General features: G+C 42.0%; 1 protein-coding gene and 1 long non-coding RNA gene across 2 annotated transcripts; one reads left to right on the top strand and one right to left on the bottom strand.

The window, feature by feature from the left end:
* The first annotated feature begins 9,621 nt into the window (after positions 1–9,621).
* LOC117486658 (putative nuclease HARBI1) lies at positions 9,622–11,161 on the top strand. Its single transcript, XM_034135165.1, has 4 exons — positions 9,622–10,054; positions 10,269–10,384; positions 10,592–10,703; positions 10,788–11,161. Exons 1-4 carry the CDS (start codon positions 9,622–9,624, stop codon positions 11,159–11,161), a joined length of 1,035 nt encoding a protein of 344 aa, XP_033991056.1.
* A 621-nt stretch (positions 11,162–11,782) lies between these two features.
* Positions 11,783–12,521, bottom strand: LOC117486619. Its single transcript, XR_004556297.1, has 5 exons — positions 12,505–12,521; positions 12,217–12,393; positions 12,057–12,118; positions 11,936–11,980; positions 11,783–11,819 (listed from the first exon to the last, which is right to left on the bottom strand). It is a non-coding gene; the product is annotated as an uncharacterized LOC117486619 (long non-coding RNA).
* Positions 12,522–23,426: the final 10,905 nt, after the last annotated feature.

Raw genomic sequence — 23,426 nt, 5'->3', positions numbered from 1 at the left:
GAGGGGAGGCAGTGGGGCAGAGGAGGGGGGCTTGATGGTGGGGAGAAATGGCTTATTATATGTTTTGGGTGGCGGAGGGGAGTGGGATCCGCTCCAGGTATTTCATGCCGCTGGGAGTGTAGATGAGCGGGGGAGAGTGTAAGAGGAGCAGTAGGAGTTGCATTCTGATGACGCGTCAGGTGTGCGACAGTGCGTTGGGTAGAGCAGATGGATGGTATGGATTGTCCGTGCTGAAAGTAAACAAAACTGCGGCGGGTGCTTCGGTGAATGTAGCGGGGTCGACGAAGGAGTCCAAGAAGTCTGATGACTGAGATGGAAGACGGGGTGGAGGAGATGTTGAGTGACAGAAGCTGTGAGATGGAGTATTTCAGCATGATGACAGGTGGAAAGGCTGGGAGCAGTGTGTTAGCAGCGATAGCGGCTAGCAGGCTAGGTGCACAGAGGAGGAGGATTGTTGTGGAGACGAGGAAGATCCACGGCATGGCAGGAGGATGTGAACAGCGGGACAGGACAGATGCACCCCAGAGATGAAGGCAGGAGGCAGAGAGAGTCCACGGTTGTTGCGTGGGGTGGAGACAGACAAATAGGCGATGTAGCAGGTAGCAGTAGCCACCCGGCACACTCACATGGCTGAGTGAGGGCAGCCGGCTACAGCCAGCAACGGAGGCAAAAGGTAAAGTAAGTTAAAAATGTTAAAAACAATGTGCAGTGCAGTGCAGTGCAGGGCAGTAGTCCAATTCGGAAGTTTTTGCAAGAACAGAGGGTAACAGAGGCGGAGAAGCGGCGAACAGTCAACGCCAGCGTCCTCTCCAGCGTCCGTCAGATAATCAGCTCACGGCATATAGGCAGCGGTAAAGTGGTATCTTTTATGAGTGGGGGGCTCACCTCCTCTAGGGGGGTCCGGGGGGATGCTCCCCCGGGAAGATTTTTTTTTAAATATTGAAGTTAAATGCATCAATCTGGTGCACTTTGAGAGCAAAATGAAGAGATCTATGGATACCTCTCTCAACACCCATATGAAGCAGAACTGTAAACAGATGTACTTTTTCTTTATGGATATTTTACTAATCACTCCCCTTTTAAACTCTATTCTTGTTTTACTGCCATATAGTATTTCATAACTGTTTTTCCTTTATTCTCTTTTTTTTAATAACTATAATGATCATATGAAGGTGTGCCGCGGAAATAATCTTTTGAATAATTTGTGACCAAACCGTTTGAGACCCACTGAGATAACTTAGACTAAAGTTAACTATCTAAACACTCAGAGAGTCCTTCAGCTCACCTGAGTCTCTCAGTCTGAGAGGAGAGGACTCTCCTCCAGCTTGTTGTGGAACAAACAGCTCCTTATGTCCGTTAGTGCAGCTAGCTAACCAGATGCTAACAACATGGTCCATGCTGACACCGGTCCCTCCCTCCCCCTCTCCCCCCTCTCTCTCCCTCTCCCCCCCCCTCTCTCTCCCTCTCCCCCCTCTCTCTCTCTATCACACTAAATGCGCTATTGCCACACACACACACACACACACACAGAGCCGAGCTTGAATGACACAAGCACACGTTTATTTCCATGCAACTCTCTGATTGGTCTGGTGTCATGCCTCTGTTGCATTCACTGAACACGGGAAATTACAGTGCTGCCGTCCTCTCTTGTGTCATGATGAGGTTCACGTAAAGCACGGTTAATGTATTATATTATTGAGGGAGAATTGTCCGGGGCTACAGAAAAAACATTCGGGGCTAAAGTTCATAAAGCATAAAACAACAGCATCAGAGCACGGTGCAGAGTCTCTAGATGAGTTTACAGTAGTCCGTCGTTCTTATTATACATCCATGTTGTAGTCCGCTGTATAGAAAACTGTAGTTTCCATAGTTTCCCCACAGCAGCAGACGCACATTTATGTCGTCCGCTGGCGCATCATAAATACGTTGGATAGTGAAAGTGCAGTCAGATTCTCAAAGCACTGCAGTCTCTTCTCCTAAGTCCTTTTGAATTCTCCTATCCACTATTCCTTAACCCCGTGACGTTTCACACAGAGGTCAAGGAATAGATGATAGGGATAGACGACAGGAGCTGATATTTGGACTATTCGACCGCAACCCAGGATAAGGAGTGAAGGGGCCTGGAATGAAACACAAAAGGTGAGTACCAAAATAAGACAGGAAGTGGGAGACAAGACAAACAATTATTACTGAACTCAACACTTTTGACGGGGCACAACACACACACAAACACACCATTGCTTTACAATTGCCCTCTCTTCTGCAAAACTCATGAAAATATCTTTACACATCCGCCAAAAAAAACTATAATGCCTTTTCTCCTTTTTTCATTCGGCTGTTAACGCCGATGACGTCACTCAGAATCCCACTAGTAAATATTTGTATTTACATATTCACCATTGTGCAGTTCATCACAGCCGTAGACCAACACTAACAGAGAGGAAACAAAATAATCAAATACAAGGAGTGAACACTCAGACCTAACATCCGTCAGGGAGAGCGAAAGCTCCTCCACTCAAGGCCAAAAATCAGATTAAGCTTCAGCTGGTGGGATTTCATTATCCGGCTCAAAAACCCCTCAGCAGGGTCGATGCCTGCCAGTTGGAATGCTACATCAGATATATTGTTCTGCAATATTTGAGTATCTTCCAGAAATAAAAAATCACAGTAGGCTGTTATAATATATTTCTAGATTCTAAGCCATCAAAATGCCTTTTTATAAAAGAGAAGTCACTATTGTATTCTCTTTTCCTACAATTATCAATCCCTTTGTGCACGTTTTATTCATTATTAGTTAAGTGTGCACAAAGAATGAGTGAAAGCTTCAAATAAAAGCTTTTGTGTGTGTGTGTGTGTGTGTGTGTGTGTGTGTGTGTGTGTGTGTGTGTGTGTGTGTGTGTATACCCGTCTGTTGTAAGACACAGAGCATCACTAATGGAGTCCTCAACAAACCGATTGCTGCTCCCTTTGTTTGCCTTCATTGGAATAAGTTGTTGTTCACAGATGAGCTTTGCGGTTATTGTTATAGATCGATAACCAATTACTGGTCTCATTGCCTGCCGAAGTACCATTAGGCTTCCTTCTCCCATCTCCCCAGGGAGATACCTGGGCCGAGAGATAGAGATGTTATATTCAAAAGAAAAAAAACATTTATTTAAAATAACTTTAAAATAAAAAAAATTCAAGTTAAGTTTTATTTCTATGGTCTACAGATGTAGCACTCCAGATAGGACTCCACCCAGCGGATTCCAACCGAAAACCCAGCGGATCCCAGTGGCTGGGAGATTAAAGCCCTCCCACTATTTCCTAAGAGGGCGTTGCCAAATTTTCCCATTTGTTAAATTTCAGGATTTAACCATGAGATGGCGCTTCATTCACAAATACACAAAGACAACTGCCTGGGCCGATCCTGTTTTTAATCTATCTATTACCTCTGGGTCATATCATCAGACAACATAACATCAACTTCCACTGCTATGCTGACGACACCCAGGTCTATATCAAAACACAACCCAACCCCACCAATACTATCCAAACCCTAAACACCTGCCTGGAAGACATCCGCTCCTGGATGACCACCAACTACCTCCAGCTCAACAGCAGCAAGACTGAGGCAATCCTGATAGGCACCACCGACCAGCTTGCCAAGGCCGCCAACATCAGCCCCTCCCTTGATGGTCAGCTCATTTCTCTCTCCTCCGTTGTCACCAACCTCGGTGTAAGGTTTGACCCAACTCTGTCTTTCCAAGCCCACATCAAACATATCACCAAGACCTCCTTCTTTCACCTGAAAAATATTTCCCGACTGAAGCCCTCACTCTCAACTGATGACACCAAAAAACTGGTTCATGCACTCGTCTTCTCAAGACTAGATTATTGCAATGCACTCCTCTCCGGTCTCCCAGCCAAATACATCAACCGCCTGCAACTTGTCCAGAACAGTACAGCCAGAGTTCTCACCGGTACAAAAAGGTCTGCACACATAACCCCCATACTTGCACAACTACAATGGCTCCCAGTCCACTACAGGATCCAGTTTAAGGTTCTGCTCCTCACTTACAAAGCCCTGAATGGACAAAGCCCAAAATACCTCTGTGACCTCATCCCCCGCACACGTCTCCGAACAATGGGAGACCGAGCCTTCTGCTCATTCGCCCCGCGCCTCTGGAACTCCCTCCCAGATCAGCTGAGATCTGCCCCTTCCACCGAGGTCTTCAAAACCGGCCTTAAGACCCTCTTCTTTCGGCAGGCCTTCCAATAAACTTTGAGCATGGTACACCTGGAGTATTGCCATTTTTATCGCTATCTCCGACTTTTATTTTACTTATTTATTTTTATTTAATTTTGTTTTAATTTTTTATTTGTAGTATTATTATTTGTTTAATCTCTCAAATGGTATCAGTGTCCTTTGCTGTGAAGCGCTTCGAGATTTGTCTTGGCAGATGAGAAGCGCTATATAAATTAAATGTATTATTATTATTCACACATGTGGAGGACACCTGGGTCAAGATTAAAGTCCAGGAACAGCATGTCGGCACAGAACCAGAAACATGAAATGTATACAAGAAGACAGACAAGATGCAAAGACCAAACTTTTTGACTAGTTATACTGCAATACTTCACCACTTCTCTGTAAATATCTGCAACAGGACGGAGGCAAAACACATGGAGCAGAACTGTTTTACACAAACTAAGAATCTTATTTTGTATAAAGGTTATGCATACTAATGCTTTATTCTGAATGTATCTTTTATTTGCTTTGTGAAACAGTGGTGGGTGGTTGACCTTTTTAAGACTTTTCTGTACCGCAGTTTTCACATTGGATTTATTTACTGATATACATATATAAAAGTAAAAAAGGTTTGCAGTGGAAAGCAGTATGCTAGTTGTATGATACTAAAAAGTAAACAATAATTAGCCTCATGGTGTCTCTCCAAAGAAACAGACGCTTATGGGGGAAAAACAACATAAAAACACAAGTTGCCTAATCACATTTCCAGTGGTTCCCCTTTAGTATCTCCATAGCTGTTGTCACCCCAACATGTACTCGTATTTTGAGAACGTTTGAGTGAGTTTTTCCACTAAAATATAGCTACAGAATCTGCGATAAGTACGCCAATAAGCCGCTTGAAGTGTTAGCTTACAAGAGCTAAAGGAAATGCAGAATGTCCATAAAATAATATATACTTTACATTTTTGTACAACCGTCTTCAGCTAAATCAAAAACATTTCATATTTCATTTCAAAAAGATTTTCTGCTCATTGATATAAAGACAACAGTTCTGTTTTTTGCAGGTACTACTTTTGCTATGATGGGCACTGTTCCTGGTAAGGACTCAATGGAGCTGCTGTAATTAAAATATCTCATGTTGGTAATATCTCCTTCACCTAATATAGCGTAAGAAATGTTTTCATTACATACAGCACCGCTGTAGCTGCAGGGACATGGTCATTAGGCAACAAGGCAAAGCTAATTGTATTTATTCGGTACATCCATCACATCTGCCATGACATTTGGGTGGCCAACAACACTAAAACGAACAGCAGAAAAGTTCCATCTTTTGGAGATGGCTTTATGTGACAAGGTACTTCAAAAAGGACCAAAGAGGTCAACTCAAGGGAAAAACATTTTGGACTGAGCCACGACAGGTACTTCATCAGGGGATTCCTCCAGGACAGAAAGGAGTATATAGCGGGATGCTAGATATTTTTGAATACATGGACAGCATAACTAAATGCCCTTTTCCTCAGTGTGGACTTTTGGGACAGTTAGTAAAAACAAGTCCTCAGAGCAAAGCCGATGAGTTCCCGTACTTTACCGTAGGATATCAATCTGTAGATAAGTTGGAGGAACCCCAAGAATAGCCTTAAGAGTTGTGGAGTCTATTTTTATATAACATTAGAAAGACTGATTCTTATTATTACATTATAAGCTTATTGTGCTCATTTATGTGGCTGTGACTTTGGAATAAATAGACTCAATCACCCCCCCCCCCAAGTTTTGATGGGGAGGACAGGAACGAAGGGAAAAGTTACATGAGAAAGTGTTTAGCTTGCAATATTGAAAGTAGCAAGGTCGAGTGCAGAGACTGAGAGAACACAAAGAGGTAGTCAGAACAGCACATCGCACCGGCCTTGACTTTGTATGGGAGCCGCGCTCCCCTGCAAAGCTAGGAAACAACATTATGGTTTCCCGCTATATCTGAAGAAACGTTAGAGAAAACAAATTAGTATGATGGTGCCAGAGTAGGGAGGGACTTCCACAGGCCGGCCGAATGCTGATTGGAGGATTGTGTTGCCAAGAGACTCTATCTGAGTCTGCGCACCAACCAAAGAGAACCAAGTCTAAACCATGGTATCTCTTCAGCTAGTCTTGACCAATCATAAATGTACGGGCAACGCCCTGTGTAATAAAATGTATTGTCGCACGAGGTTCGAGGCTCTTGACGGATTTGGTGGTTGCAGATTACAGCTTTGCTGCCTGTGATTCCCAAAGACGTGATGAGTCCTTGGCCAAGTAATATATATATTTTGCTCTCTTTACAATAAATAGTTAAACTTAGAAGTTGTCTGTCTTTTCTGGAATTCTGAACCCAACAGAGTTCCCACACTTTTTTTCCCGAAAGATACAAATCTGTAGATAAAGTGGAAGAACACCAAGAGTAGCCTTTAGATCATCCAAATCGATCATACAAGGAGCAAGGGTGCGTAAGGGGTTTAAGGTTTGAAATAAATCTCAGAGCCCCATGGTAGACTGTATCCTAGGAGCATAGAAAATGCATTCATATATAAAAAATCACCACAGTCTAGCACAGACATAAAGGATACAGGGACAATTCTCTTTTTGGCCTCAATAGGAACACTTGTTTCTGAAGTAGAAACCTCATTTTATCCTTCATTTGCTGCCCTGTCTTAGTATATGTCTGACCATGTGGACCAGCAGCCTACACAGACACTGGTGACTACCAAGATACTGCAGACAGTGTAATAAAACATACCTACAGAGACTGGACCACGTGAAGGACAGTCTGCTGCTGTGTCGAGTTAAGTGGCCCCGAGAAAATTGAGATAATAGTAATGTTACCGACAGGCAATTATACCGGCTGCATCAGCCCCAGTGTTAATAGCTCGCCTAACCCCTAGATTCCACCGGGTTCGTCTGCGGCGCGTTACGGGCGCGTTACGGGCGCGTTACGGCTGCGCCGCGGTGCTCACGGCGATCGCGGCGATCGCGGCCACTCTAGTCAATGGGTGCTATTCCTCCACACGCGGCGCGTTACGGCTCAGAAGCGTCCCAGAAGCGGCTCAGAAGCGGCCCAGAAGCGTCTCGGCGCAGGGCTCCTCTAAAATTAGGATCGAATCCTATTTTTGTCGCGGCGCAGCCGTAACGTAAGGTCGGTGTTAGAAATTAAAATTCAATGTTTTATGGCATGATTTAGTCTAAAACATACCGTCAGTTTAAAAGCAGTCAGATGAAGAACTTATTACTTTTAGTATTGTGTTCACACCTTAAATGGTGTGAAAGGAGGGATTGTTAGAAATTAAAATCAATGTTAAACAGCATAATTCAGTCTAAAACATATTGTCAGTTTAAAGCTGTTTTATTGTGGAAAAGCCCGGAAGTTCTCAGGAAATCAATGCCAAGCTTTTATTCTGAAAAATCCTTTATCTGGTTAGCTTGTGACTAATGTTGCGTTTTCTGAATGTAAAGTGAAAATGACTTGGAGTGTTACACACAAACGTACGGACTTTAACACTACATCGATAGACGTTAAGATATTATTACTGCTGAATATTAAATGAAGGTCTAGTCGATCGTAGTGTTTACAGATACGTGAGAAGCTATGACGTCAGAGGGAATTTCCGTAAAATAAGAACTGTGCCGGAGCGGAACCACTAGGACTTCTAAACTAAGTATTACAGCTGTTTATAAGGTATTAAATAGAAAGTCATGACAGAGATAATGAGGAGAAAATGCTTAAGGAAGTAGGCAGAGAATATCAATGTCGAAATCATCTGTGCTCTCGCGATATCGAACCGGCAAATGAGTAGGGGGCCACCCACTATTTGCACAGCGGGGGACAACGAGACGTGGATAAAAAGGCAGGACGAAAGATAACGCGCTCGCTTCCCTTCGCTGCAGCCTCCCTCAAGACAACACCGGCTTTGTCTCTCCATTCACCATGCTTGTTCTTTAACCACGTTACTTAATTAAACTACCCATTTGAACCTTTTCAGAGACTCCATTAGTCTCGTTATTTTAAGTTTCTTTCCTGGGAGCGAGAAGATCACAAATTATCAACATCGGGCAGGCAGGAAGTGGAACGTTCAGAGCATATATATATATAGATATATACACACACACAAACACACAAACTAATTTTGCAGACCCTATCCCTCCGTAGTCTTTCAAGTAGGAGGAGAAATGCCAGCGTTCTCCTCCGGTTTACAGACACTGTGTCAATTATATATATAGAATAATTATGATGATGAATGCATTTTTTTACCACTAAAATACAGCAACACATCTTTGATTCATGTCGTTTATAACTGGAATATTACAGTTATTATTAACTTTGTCTGTACAAATTAGCCTGTCCAGGAAATATGCCCAAATCAACAAAAACTGCGAGCCGGCAGGCAAGACGCTCCGCTTCTGAAATGCTTCTGAAACGCGCCTGGTAGGGTATGACACCGGAGGAGGCCGGACCAAAACCGCAACGCGGCGCAGACGGACCCGGTGGAATCTAGGGGTCACTCACACTGTGCCTCTCCCTGCCGCTGGTGCTACCGTTAGCTTGGTTTGTAATTCTTGTCATACAGACGTCTAGTTTTAGGGTGCACTCATAGTAGTAGTAGTAGTAGTAGTAGTAGTAGAACCTTTATTTAGCCAGGAAAATCAATTAAGAACAAATTCTTATTACAATTTTATCATGTACGTGATGATATATTCCCCAAAATATGCAGTTCTGTAGCCCTACTTGTAATACTATTGAGTTTTAATAATAATAATAATAATAATAAATTATAATATACATTTAAAAAAAATATATACCAAATGTACTAAATGCAACATTTAGTAATAAACAAAATACATGAATATACTTATTCTATAATGTTGCCTTCCTATTATAAAAAAAGGCTCCTTGTTTAACTACAATGACATGTGGCTGCGGCCAGTGGTGTAAAGTAACTAAGTAGATTGACTCGAGTACTGTAACATTTTGAGGTACTTGTACTTTACTTGAGTATTTACATGTTTCGCTACTTTGTACTTCCACTTCACAACAATTCAGAAGAAAATGTTGTACTTTTACTCCACTACATGTATTTATTTTACCTTTATTTATTTTACAATCTTGGATTAATGATGTGAAATATATCCAACACTTTTATTTATCCAATCAGACTTTAGTTAGACCTGGGGGGTATACTACGAATCAAGATTTTCGTTTAGCAAGCTAACTTCAGGGGTTTCTTCCGGTCCTACGAAGCTGGTTCACTTTTTAGCGGGCTAGATAACTTATTCTGAACGGCTATCCTCCGGAGCCAGGATAGGTTCCAGGATAAGAGCTCAGCCTATAAAAGCTCCGCCTATCGACCAATGAAATCTCTGTGAAAATGACGTCGCCTTTTCTCGAAAACACTGTGGAGCTCGGAGCTCGGATTGCGAGAGGCGCTCTCAGGCGGGAGAGGATCTTTAGGGAAAGAATAAACCCTTTGGCTTTCTCTGAAGAGTATTTGTATGAAAGATACAGGTTCTCGTCAGAAGGGCTGACTTATCTTTGTCAGCTCCTTGAGCCACATATTGCTAATGCCACACATCGGAGTTGTGCCCTTACAGTGCCGCAGACTGTATGTATTGCTTTGCGATTTTTTGCGACCGGAAGTGTTTTGTATTCTGTGGGTGATGCGGAGAACCTCAGCAAGAATACAGTCTGCAGTGCTATTCATAAGGTCGCACAAGCTCTGACAGGGCTCGCAGAGTCCTTTATTGTGTTTCCTGGCACATGTCCCACGCAGATGATCAAAGAGGGGTTTTACAGCATGGCAGGTATGTGATTATATATTTACAGTGAATGTTGTTCCTATGACGTACACGTCCCGATGGCCAGTCAGAAGCTAGAATGCCAACCTAGAGAGCCAATCAGAACCTATAACGGGCTAAAGGGTGGTCCGCACGCATGGGCCGGTGCGTCTGAACGTCCCGGGCTGAATTTGTGTCCCTGTACACTGTTGTATAATAAATGCAACCTACTATTTCATAGGGTTTCCCAGGGTGCTTTGCTGTATAGACTGTACACACATACCCATCTCTGCGTCCCTGGGAGAAAATGAAGGCGATTATGTAAATCGCAAATCCTTCCACAGCCTCAACATTCAGGTAAATCTTGCACATTCACTTATAGAACACACATTGAAGTCTGGGTGATTAAAGGAAATCACACATTTAAATATTCACACAGTACATGTTTCACACTTGGACTATCTTTCTCTATAACATGGACTCATTTCAAATGAACATTGATGCTACACTGACTAGATGCTCTTATTGTGGAAGTAGGCTTGTTAACCCCAAATTCTTTTGTAGGCCACATGTGACCACAGGTGTCTCATCACCAGCCTTGATGCAAAGTGGCCTGGGTCAGTCCATGACTCAAGGATCTTCTCAGAGTCATCACTGTGTCACAAACTCGAACAGGGTATGGCAACTGTACATTCTTATTGTTTTGTGCTTCTTAAGCTGCCTTTTGTGTATACTTATGGAAATGTTCCTTTATCTTCAGGAGTCTTCAGTGGAGTGCTGCTCGGGGACAGGGGTTATGCCTGCCAGCCTTTCCTAATGACCCCATATCCTGACCCTGGTGAAGGGCCACAAACCACTTTCAATGTGGCCCATACCAAAACCAGGGTCAGGATAGAAATGACCTTTGGACAACTGAAGGCCCGATTCACCTGCCTGCGAGGGCTCAGAGTGGCCCTTGAAAGAGCGGTTCCCATCATAACGGCCTGTGTTGTGCTGCACAACATTGCAACCATGAGGAATGAGAGGGCCCCTCATGCAATCCCCCAACCTCCTGATGTGGTAGACCCCATCACCCTGGACTACCCTACTGGCAGGGCTGTCAGAGATTCTATTGCATGTTATATTGGCCAATAACAAAAGAACACACACAGAGAGAGAGAGAGACCTTGGGTGATTTATGTCGGAGTTTTTATTTTGTGAGGTATTCCTGACGGAAAAAGAGAAAAAAAAACATATTTCTTGGTTTACTTTTTCTTTAAAGACAAAAGGGATTTGTGTTTTAGGTATCCTAAAAGATGTAAAGGTCACCTTATGCACCTTTCATTTGACTTGAAAAAAAATTACTGAATGTTACAAAATTACCTGTCTTTCTCTCTCCAATTTCTCCACCTCCAGCTTTGTTTTTTCCATCAACAGCTTCTGGTGCTCTATGAGAAGGTCATTCAATTGGATGCTTTGGACTAGGGTCCGTTTGTACAGGGCCCGCACAGTGTCTGCTTCAGCCTGAAACACATATATGTTGCTTTAACATTCAAGCATGGCTCACAGCAAGAAAGCTGACAAATTTAAACTTGACTATACTTTTACATTTTGTTTAATTAATTACTTGTCGTGAGGGCCTAGATGAGGGCCCAGGCTGCGGGGGAGGAATCTGCACCTGCTGCGGGGGAGGAATCTGCACCTGCTGCGGGGGAGGAATCGGCACCTGTAGCTGCGGGGGAGGAATCGGCACCTGTAGCTGCGGGGGAGGAATCGGCACCTGTAGCTGCGGGGGAGGAAGAGTTCCTTCTTCCTGCGAATTGAGCAAAGCAAATATATTTTCAATACACAGTAGTTTTTTGTCCCATGTGCAGACCACCACCATGTGCAAGTAATCAGAAAGAATCAATTAAAGCAACGTGTCCACACCATCTCTGCGCTCTCTGACAGTGTGTCATCCTCATCTAGGCCCCCCTGAAAAGAAGAAGAAATGTAAATGGTCTATTTGATCCATATTCAGCTCAAGGTGACATACCAAAGGTTACGTTACCTCTGTATGAGGTATAGTTGTTGATTGGGGGGGGGGCAGCAACACCACGTTCTTCCCATCATCTGCAGAACAATAAAATACATGTTACTTACTCCCACAAAAATAGATATATAATTGTGTTTTATAGCAACGCAGCTGTTTCAAGCTCTCTGAATCTTACCCTGTATATAAAGGTGGTGGGAGCTGCTGCAACCAGGGTCTGTAGAGAACCCCCCTTCCACCCCTACCATCAAGGGCCGACCCTCATTGTTGCTGAGGGCCAGCTCCTCGGCAGGGGTGAACTCTGCTGGAGGAGGGCCCCCTCCTGTCTTCCTCTGGTCCTTTTTTTTCTTGTTGGCTGCAAGAATTGGGAAAAAATTTGACCGCTTTCCGATACAGTTATGAAACACAGACGAATTGAAGCAATACAAAACGTGTATTTTCAAGATCTCAAAAGAGGGAAATTTACCAGATTGAAGGATGTTCTTATTTTGGTCTGTTCCCAGGTCCTTTTGGAGCCGCCGGGATTACATCTGAAAAACGAAACGACAAATGTCATGTACAGCTTGAATTAAAAATAAATGCTATAAATTAAAAGGATAAAAAAAAACATTAGGCTTAAAGCATGGCTCAAAGTCCACTTGTGACCCTCGGGTGATGATATGATAAAGACAAAAAGGCTGCCACTCAATGATCAATTTGGTATTTTAATGACTATTTATCCGCTGAACTAGAAAATGTATCTGGAAGCGTGACATGACTGCCGTGCATCCAATACACTTTTTAAAGATGTGCAGCTGTGCACGCTGTTACAAAGGACATAATTTACTTACGCATTCACAGAGTCAGCAATTTGTTGCCAACCACTTTGGCGACTTTTGGCAGCCGCAACCGTGTTGCTTTTAACTTTTATCATGTGCTTGAAGTCCTCAAAGCGGCTCATTATAACACTTTGCTCCTCCGCTGTGAAGTACGCTGCTCTAGCCTTGTCCATGTTTGTGATTGGTCGAATGCTCCAGATTCCACCCATTTTATGTGAACGCGCACCTAACTAGATAGGACACGGCTGGCTTGCGATCGAGGTGATAGCCAGCGTCGTAGGACAGTTTAGCGAGAGCGTTTTTTTTTTTTGGATTTACCGGATAACTCAAAACATATCCAGGATATGTTGAACTAGATTCGTAGTATACCCCCCTGGAGTAAATTCACAAGCTACCCTGCAGTATACAAAGTCATTACAACTAGCTGCACCTTTACCAGCTTTGAGAACACTTTAATGATCAATAATTATAAAATATATCATATATATTATTCTGAAATGGACAATCTGCACAATGACTACTTTTACTTTTGGTACTTTAAGTTTATTTACATTATGATTGCAGGTAGATAGTACAGTTTATTTACATTATGATTGCATTTCTAACAGAGTATTCCTACATGCTTGTACTTCTACTTAACCTGTTAAACCCCATCCCCCCGCCACCGGGGGGAAAAACACATCATCTGCAGGAAACAGCGTCTGAGGGCTTCTTAATATTTAATAAACTATGAATGTTTCATATCCATGTAATGCAAAACAAAACACAAAGCTAACGCTGAGCCTCTGAATTAGCCCCGTGCGAAAAAATGCTAACGCCGTTTGCACAGAAAACACGGTATAACACCCTTATTACTTATCGTAACTGCACATCCAACATATCGATTAGCATCGTGAGAATACACAGAATCAATAGGTATATATATCATCACTCCATGATAAGAACTCGCAACATTATAAACAAAAACAGACATCACAACACGTGGCGCTAGGTAGCCAAAACGGCAATATGTCTTACCTTTGTCGTTGTCTGATCAAAAGTTGTGTTCAATGGCATTAAAACGATAAAAACGCTGCTGAAGGTTAATCCATAGGTTAATCCAATGTGTCTGTGTCACTTTGAAATGATTTCTGATAATCCATCAGCAATAAATCTACTTTTAAGTTTTCAGATTTCAGAGCGTGAGACAGGTTTCGATTTGGGGAAACTGCGTGCGCATAGCCCACACTTCACAATGGTAACGTTCGTGTGTATGTGGAAATTCCCCTTCGATTCTATTGGCTCTAACGGTTAAAAAGAGATGTCAATCATCAAAATCGACCAATGGGTTCCAGAGAAACGGCAAAAACGCCCATTTCCACCCAAATGACCCCAGAGGTGGAGTTTTCTTTGCTAAACCTCTAAAAAGGTCAAATGTCACTTGTTTTGCATCAATCTTGATACAGGGTACTTATTATATGTTGTACTTTGGATTCCTAAAGCTTTTAGTCTACCATCCCATCATTCAAGGGTGGTTTACTTTTCACTATAAGTAAAAAAATATTTTTGGACGGACACTATAATTTACAGTTTTTTACTATGTTCAATCTGAGTTTTCTTTAAAATAAAAAACATCTATATTGATTCTGACTTTTCTACATCCAACTCACAGGTTTATCATTACTTTGAGAAAAAAGATTATTAATTTTCCCCTTTTAGAAGGGAAGATATGGTCATTTGTTCTGGAAATGTCATTTTCGAGCCTGAGACCTGAAAAACAGGGATGGGGTTTCACAGGTTAAGTACAAGATCTGATTACTTTTTCCACCTCTTGCTGTGGCTTTTAGCTTATTGTAAACTGCTCTAGTCAGACTCTGTTTGACAGTTCTACTTTTTTTGTTAAAAGCACTTCCGGAATCTGCTATTGTTCTGATGATGATAATCCTCTTGTGGACACAATACTTCAAGTTTTATTTCACAGTACAATTAGCAACTTCTGGTGGTTTTGGAGTTGAGAGTTGATATCAACAACTGGAGTATTCTTTAATTTGTCAGTTACAAGCTAATGTTAAGCTAATAAAAAGTTACATTACATTACATTGCATTTAGCTGACGCTTTCATCCAAAGCGACTTACAATAAGTGCATTCGACCAAGAAGATACAAACTTGAAGAAAACAGAAACATATAAGTACATCAGGTTTCATAGAGCCAAAACATTTCAAGTGCTACTCAACTGGCTTTAGATAAGCCAGTCCTTTATTAGTATATAAGTGCTTTGTTAGTAATTCTTTGTTAGTAATTGTATCGCTCGAAGTGGAGTCGAAAGAGATGAGTGTTCAGTCTGCGCCGGAAGATGTGTAGGCTTTCTGCTGTCCTGATGTCAATGGGGAGCTCATTCCACCATTTTGGAGCCAGGATAGCAAACCGACGTGTTTTTGCTGATGGGAACTTGGGTCCCCCTCGCAGTGCGGGTGCAACGAGTTCATCATCAGACTTTAGCAAATAGGTTCCAAGTTTTGCATTCCTGCCTTTTTTTTGCTCTTCTCTCAAAACGTTTTACCTTGGTTCAACCAAAGAACTGTGATTTGTCAATACTAAGAACAGAACCAGAACTCTAAAAATTCCGGAATCTTGCCTTCCTTTCAAAATCTGACGATGGAGCAAACCGCTACCTTTACAGATTCTACTCCACCTTAACCTGTCTCATTTTTACCTACCACTCTTTGCACCGTGGATTAGATATATATCACAATATCGTCTGACTGAAGGAGTATATGTTTTTGTACCAACTTATTTTTACCAGCAGACGAAGTGACCCAAACAAAAAATAGCATACCAGTCGAACATTGTGTTTTGCTGTTGCTTTGGCACCAAAACAGAGATAAACATACACAAACATGCATAGACACGCACTGAATAAGCCAGGGGTCTTAGGGGTTTAGGTGAAGGTAGAAAATTGCTTTGGTCAGCTCATGTATTGAATCTAATGGAAATTAAAAAAGCAGTATACACACACATAGCATGCCGACTGTTAGAAATTAAAATCAATGTTGATGTGGCGTATTTGAATGAAATACACTGTATTTAATTTAACCTGTTTCACACCTTCCCCCCGGTACCGGGCGGATAAACGCGTCATTTGCAGGAAACAACGTCTAAGGAATCTTAATATTGAATAAAACTATGAATGTGTTATATCCATGTAACGGGAAGAAACTCAGCTAACTGATCTTTTTAATTTTTTTTTTCAAAAAAAACCCACAATGCTAGCACTCAGCCTCTGAATTAGCCTCGATCGAAAAAACGGAACCTACAAAGGCACTTAAACTCACTCATAACTCCCTTATTACTTATCCTAGATGCACAGCCAACCACTCATTTTTGGTGTCCTGGAGACACTGAATCTGTGTAAAAAACCTCAACACTCAGTGATAAACATTCGTGACGCTATAAACGAAAGCGTACATCATCACATGTGGAGCTAAGAAGCTAAACACGTAAATATGGCTTACCTTGGTCAAAAGTGGTCTTCAATGGCATTAAAACGATAAAAAAAACGATGCTGCAGTTAATCCATAGGTTCATCCTATGTGTCTGTGCCTTCTTTGAAATTATTTCTGATAATCCATAAGCAATACAACTGCGTTTTAGTTTCCAAACTCCAGAAGGAGACATTCCTCCACTTTGGTTTCGTTTTCCACACGCGAAGCGCCCACATTTTTTCTTTACAACGTGTGTGGGTGTGGGCCTCCCCCTTCGATTCTATTGGCTCTAACGGTCACAAGGGTATGTCAACCAACCAAATCGAGCAAGGGGGGCCAGAGATAGGTCAAATCCACCCAAATGACCCCAGATGGCCTAGTTTTTGGCTAAATCTCTCTAAAAAGGTCAAATTTCACTTGTTTTGCATCAATCTTGATACAGGGTACTTATTATATGTTGTACTTTGGATTCCTAAAGCTTTTAGTCTACTAACCCATCATCCAAGGGTAGTTTTCACTATCTGTAAAAAATAATTTTTGGACGGACACTATAATTTACAGTTTTTTACTATGTAAAATCTGAATTTTCTTTAAAATAAAAAACATTTATATTGATTCTGACACTTCTACATCCAACTCACAGGTTTATCATTACTTTGAGAACAAAGATTATTAATTTAACCCTTTTAGAAGGGAAGATATGGTCATTTGTTCTGGGAATGTCATTTTCGAGCCTGAGACCTGAAAAACAGGCTCAGAGTGGAACAGGTTAAATCTGTTTTATTCTAAAAAACCGAAGATTCACAAGTGACTTCCGGTTTTCCGCTGGTGAATTTCGTCATTTCCGGTTAGCATTAGCATGTGGCGAAATGCTACGTTTTCAAACCGTGAATTGAAGGTGAAATAACGTGATGTTGTACACTAAACACCCTGGGTTTAACACTCATTTATTGACGCAGGAATGAGGTTTATTAGGGAATGTTTAGATGACCACAGACATCTGAGTGATGTAATTCAGCAGCAGAAACCGACAGGATTTACATTGGACACGCCCCCGTCGACGCCGGCCAATAGGAGAAGACTACAGTTGTTACCCGGGAGCGACAAGAAGGATCTCTCTCTCTCTTTGCCCCCAGCTGACCCAGCGCGGACGGGACCAAACAGCTGGCAGGAGGGAACCACCAACACGCACATTTCATTTGTATACCACCGCATCTTTTGTGTAATTAAATGCTGTTAACTTTTATAAGCTTGCCTTGACTCTTTTCAGTCTCTCCTGCTCTCGGGGTTCAAGAACCACTAACAATTGGCGACCACGAAGGGACTCTGGAGAGAGGAGAGGGCTGGAAGAGAGGAAAGCTGCAGCTAACTAGCATCACAACAGGCGGCAGACAAAGGATTTTTTGGCTGGGCCTAAATCAAAGGTGAGACGGTTACCTGTTTAATTCAAAAACTGTATAGTTAAATAACTTACATTAGGTGCAAGCGTTGGTGGTGAGTAGTAGATTGATCTGTGGTGTGATTGCGAGTGGTGCGGTTTTGTTTATAGTGTTTTCTTCGGCGCCGCCCGATTAATGTGAATATTAAAGACCTTTGGGAAGGCACTAGAGGTTATCTGGTTTACATTGGACTGGCTCCAAATAGTGTTAAGATCTCTGGGGAGGTACGAGCCATGATCTGTTTTGCACTGGACTGGGTCCGTTCATGTTAGTTTATATGTTTGATGTGTTAAACCGGCGTAGTCTCGTTTAATAAAGTATATTGTGTGGAGTTCTTAAGCCGAAAAGTATATTTTTGTGTGATGTTCTAAGCCGGAAAGATTGTGTACAAGATTGGTATAAGATCAGCTTTTAAGGTCAGCATCTATAGAATTTAGAGCTAAGATAAATGAAGATTGTCTTGTTTTGTATTGGAGTTTTTCAAGCAGTGTGGTTTTTAATTGCATCACATGTTCCCATTGTTCCCCTCCCCTTCCCCCAGTCACATGAGGTTAATGCTATACTGCTAAGCTAGTTAGCTAGCCAGTTGGCATTACTAGGTGGTGAAATAGTTTGAGTAAAGATACAACTGGTAACTACTGATTAAATACACAGGGATGGTGTAGATGAACATTGAGAGTAGATTAAGTTGTTTTTGTTTTTCATGCTTTTCAAAGAAAGTAATTTGAACTTTATTATTTGGGAAAATAAACCGGAAGTAGGTTTATGAACCGGAAGTACTAGTTGATACATTTGAAAGGAGTTAAAAATAAGACAGCTCCCCTAGCGGACATAAGTATTACAGTTAATACATTCTTCACCACACACAGATAAAGATTACATGTGGTTTCTCTGAATTGAAGTATTGTAGTTATGACATTTGCATAATTTCATAAACTTCAGAATACACTGTACACAGTTTATTTGGATTTTCACCATATTCCTATTTTCATATTTTAAAGGTCAAAACCATACACTGTACATTTTTTATTTTTTAAATTTCTGATTTTAAAATTTGCATAATTTCTAATTTACTTTATTAATTTTTTATATATATATAAAAAAAAAAAGAAGATACCAGATTCTAAAGTTGAGTTCAGATGACATAGGATACTTTAATAAAGAATACAAAGGTACTATTCTGTGGATTAGTAATTCTTCTTTGATAAACTTCATAATTCCATCCAAGTGAAACATGTCACTAAATGACACTAAGTTAAGAGTATTCTCAATGCCAGGCTCAACTGCAGATATTAAGGAGAGGGTAAACATCAGGTCAGATGCTATGACAGCGCCAAAAGATAGACAGAAGACATGGAACAGAATAGAGAAACTGGTCGAGCAGTGGCAAACGAGAGGATTGATTCCAGCAGATGATCAACCTGGACCAACGAAAGCCCATAGAAAAGCTGTAGTTGAATATGAGAATGGAGAATACCTACAACAGCAAGAGGCATGGATCAAAGCCGGACGACCCTCGTGGTATGGACCTGGAAAAAGCGCTATGACCAAAGCTGAAGAAAGATAAGCTAGAGTTACAAGTCTGATACTCCATCTAAAATATGCCAGCCAGGGATTGACAACAAGCTTACATTTGGTAGAAGCAGCAGATCTGCCAGTAAATGAAGACACAGCAGAAATAACAGAAGAGGCTCCAGTTATCCAAACTCCAAAGCAGTATCCAAGCCTGACCGAAGTGTCTCCTCCCGACATATCAGAGAACAACCCTTCTCACCAAGCTTCAATTCAAGCCCCAAATGTGAAAGAATTGGCGTATGAGGTAAGAATCCTATCCAGTGTCAACCAGCTGATGGAAGCAGAACTCATCAGAGAGGAAGAGTTCAAAAGAAGAATGGAAGCAGAACTCATCAGAGAGGAAGAGTTCAACAGAAGAATGGAAGCAGAACTCATCAGAATGGAAGAAAGACAAAGACAAGAACAAGAAGAAAGGAAAAGATGGGAAAAAGAGCAAGAAGAGAAAAATTACCGAACTGGTTGATCTCCTGAAACAACACATTCTGCAGATGAAAGATTCCAAGAAATTAAGGAAGAAAGAAAACAACAAATAACTCAAAAATGGGGAGAATCTCAAACAACACGCCGAACAAATTACTCTCCTGACAAAGACTATTCCAAAGGACAGGGAGATGAAGATGACGACGGCAGTACACAGTTTGTAACCAGTAGACACTCCCCCTACCAAGAACAGTCACAGCAACGACGCAGATTTGCATCTCCCTCAGAGAACAATAGTAGGGACGAATACCCTGGGACATGCCCCAAAGCTGGAAGAACCAAGACCAGTGCACATACCTCCATGCCATTGATAGCGGCTGAGAGAGGAGGATTTGACTACCAACCATGGGCTCACAGGGACATGGAATCATTAGTGGCAAAGCTACCTCCACTCACCCAAGGAGGTCAGAAGTGGGTTAAAGATCTGGAGAAGTACACTGTCCAAGACCACCTGTGCTTGGGAGACATGAGGGCACTGCTTAGACGGATAGAAGGCAGACTAGAGGCAAGAGCAGTAGATTTCATGGCCAAATGCACCAACTCTCCAGATGACACTTCATTCAACAATATCAGGTCGAGCTATTGGGCTGCTATTCGTAACATCTACCCGACAACACGCAGTTTACACGCCCTCAACAGCCTGAGAAAAGAACCGGGGGAGGACATGCATACCTTCCTGAAGAGATGTGAAGGAGTGTGGGAGGACTGCACTGGAGAACGACATGACGTTTCTCCGGCTGTCGTAATGTTGTTGAAGAGCGCGGTCATTAAAGCCCTTCCCCGATGAGTGCAGGCATGCCTGGAAGCCGTGGTGGGATTAGAAGCTAAACTCCCAGAAGAATGGAAACTACAGCTCATTCACCACGACATGACATACCAGGCAACACAGAGGGAAAATGACGAAGTGATGAAAGCACTAAAACTAAGACTTTTGAAGATACAAGTAGCTGAGAAAGATGCCGAAGCTGAGAAAAATGCCGAAGCTGAGAAAAATGCCGAAGCTGAGAAAGATGCCAAAGCTGAGAAAGATGCCGAAGCTAATAAAAACAAGAAATCGACAAAGCAGATGGCCATACTAGCAGAGAAGGCAGGGCGAACACCTCCAACAGTTCAAACTCAGGAAGAACCAGAGAATCAAATGCAGAACCAACAAAGCGGAGGAGGAAGTTTCAGAGGAGGTTTCCAAAATGGTGGCTGCTACACATGTGGTCAGACGTCACATTGGTCCAATGAATGTCCCACACAACTCCAGCAACAGCAAGCACCTGTGTATCTTCCTACCCAAGTACAGCCACAAGCACTACAGTATCTTCAACAGCAAACACCTGTGTATCTTCCTACCCAAGTACAGCCACAAGCACCACAATATCTTCAACAGCAAACACCTGCATATCCTCCTACCCAAGTACAGCCACAAGCACCACAGTATCTTCAACAGCAAACACCTGCATATCCTCCTACCCAAGTACAGCCGCAAGCACAGGTATACCCTCCCATACAACAAAAGGGACAATGGAGAGGAAAGCAACGATCAAGAGGCAGAAGGGATGATGGCTGCTTCATATGTGGTGATTGTAGACATTTGGCCAGAGATTGCCCCACTCAGCAATATCCACCACAATGTAGCCCCTCACAATACAGAGGAGAACCAGTGTTGGATATTAGGAAAATTGAGGCGGAAGCATATGCCAGGTCCATGATGAATATTTCTGTTGGATCAGGTGATTGGGTGAAAGTAAAAATCCACAAGATGAACTCATTGCAACCTGTATGGAGTGGACCATGGGAAGTTGTAGAACGCACTGCAGATGCACTCCGGATCAGAGTTAACAAAGGAACATGTTGGCACTTTCTTGCAAATTGTGTAGCCGTACCGCGACATTTCCAGAAACGGCACGGCAGTTAGAACTGATTTTGGAAAAACTGGTACAACACAATAAGTAATTGAACATTTTTAGGAAAGGCACCACCAGAGAAAAAACACATTTTTACACTCAAACTATTTGCAAGTCATAGACAAGGAATTTAGATAATATAAACTTAATGTTCACCAAAAGTAATAAGTATAATAGAAAGTAGACATGGGCTTACACTTGAGTCAATTTACATTACTGTGATCTGATTAGTGTCCTCTGCAGGTTTTTACTGTTGTTCTGAGAAACAGTGGGATTACAATATTGGAGAAAGTATGGAGATGTTCTTTCGTAGTGTGGGGAATGTGATGCTTGAAACATGTAAGTATTTCAATTTATAGGAGAAAATGGTTTCTTGAAAGAGTTATGTTGGGTAAATATGTAACAATGGTTGAAGTAATTTTTAGAAGGAGATTTTCTAATAACATTAGTAGACATTAATTGTGTTGTTTAGATGGCATTTAACAACTAAGACAGATAGTATGATTAGAAAAAGACAGAGTGGAAAGGGTTGAATTTTTTTAACCTCAGTGTGCTAGACTTCCTATAGGTAATGCGTCCCGAGACCTGGACTCCCCCTCTGAGTCAGAAAGGCTACGACCCCGACCCTCCAAGCTGACAAAAGACCTAACCCAACAGGAGACTCCTCCTTCTCCATCGAACAGACGGAGAACCAGAGCTGAACCACCACCAACAACAACAACAAGACTGCAGCCAGAACTGCAGCCAGAACTAACTCCACCTGTGGCATCCAGAACCAAACGGCATGCTGACATCAGTCCCTCAGACAGGACATGAAGTTCCAAGCTGAGCCACGAGATTTGGCACAAGAGCAAAGTGTGGGACATGAGAGCAGAATCCGCCCTCCATAAAAACAGTAGAGAGACTGTAAAGGAGGAGATGAAATGCAAAGCAGTACAAGAACAGTGGCATGATGTGGGCTGCAGATGTAACTGGGCCAAAGGCTGCCTAAAAGAGTTACAGCCGATGGATTCAAGAGCTGATGGACTGAAGAGAAGACAGAATCAGAGGAGTTGGCATGGTCGATTGGAAGTGAGGAGGCCGGGGTCACGGCTTGAGAAAACCAGGGGAGGAGAACAGGAAAACGGGAATGAGTGAGTTTACACATAAACACACTTATTCACAAAACGCACAGAAAAGTGACCACATTTAAAGAACTTGAATTGACTTAATAAATACGTAAAGACAAAAAGATGTATTAACCATGAATTAATCAATTGGTAAATTAAAGTAGCAGTAAAAAGGAGACTATTAAAGTAAAATGAGAATCATTCTAAAACACACTGAGGGATAAAGGGGGAGACATGATGGAAACATTCACTACACTTTAAGCAGTGGGTGTTTTGGAGTACAGAGTAGAACTATTTTCTTCAATCTTTCCATCATGTTAACAAATTGTTCGTTAAGAGATTCTTATTCATGTGTGAATAAAGTGGTGATTTAATTTGTTACAATATTGATCTACAGATTAAAGGGATAGTTTTAGGAACCACTGTATAAATTCAGACAAATCTTTATTTGTATGGATTTCACCATTGTGGCATAGTTATCACCAGAGGAGGGCTTTAAGATGGAAATATGAAATGACTTCTGTTTTAAATCCTTGATGAAGGAGGGAGTAATTGCTGCATGTTCGAACACCCAAGGTTCCACACACTGCTAAGGGGATTAACATTGTT

This window comes from Trematomus bernacchii, unplaced genomic scaffold (assembly GCF_902827165.1).
Source record: "Trematomus bernacchii unplaced genomic scaffold, fTreBer1.1, whole genome shotgun sequence".
Classification (NCBI taxonomy): domain Eukaryota; kingdom Metazoa; phylum Chordata; class Actinopteri; order Perciformes; family Nototheniidae; genus Trematomus; species Trematomus bernacchii.
This window is presented reverse-complemented; position numbering and strand designations above follow the sequence as displayed.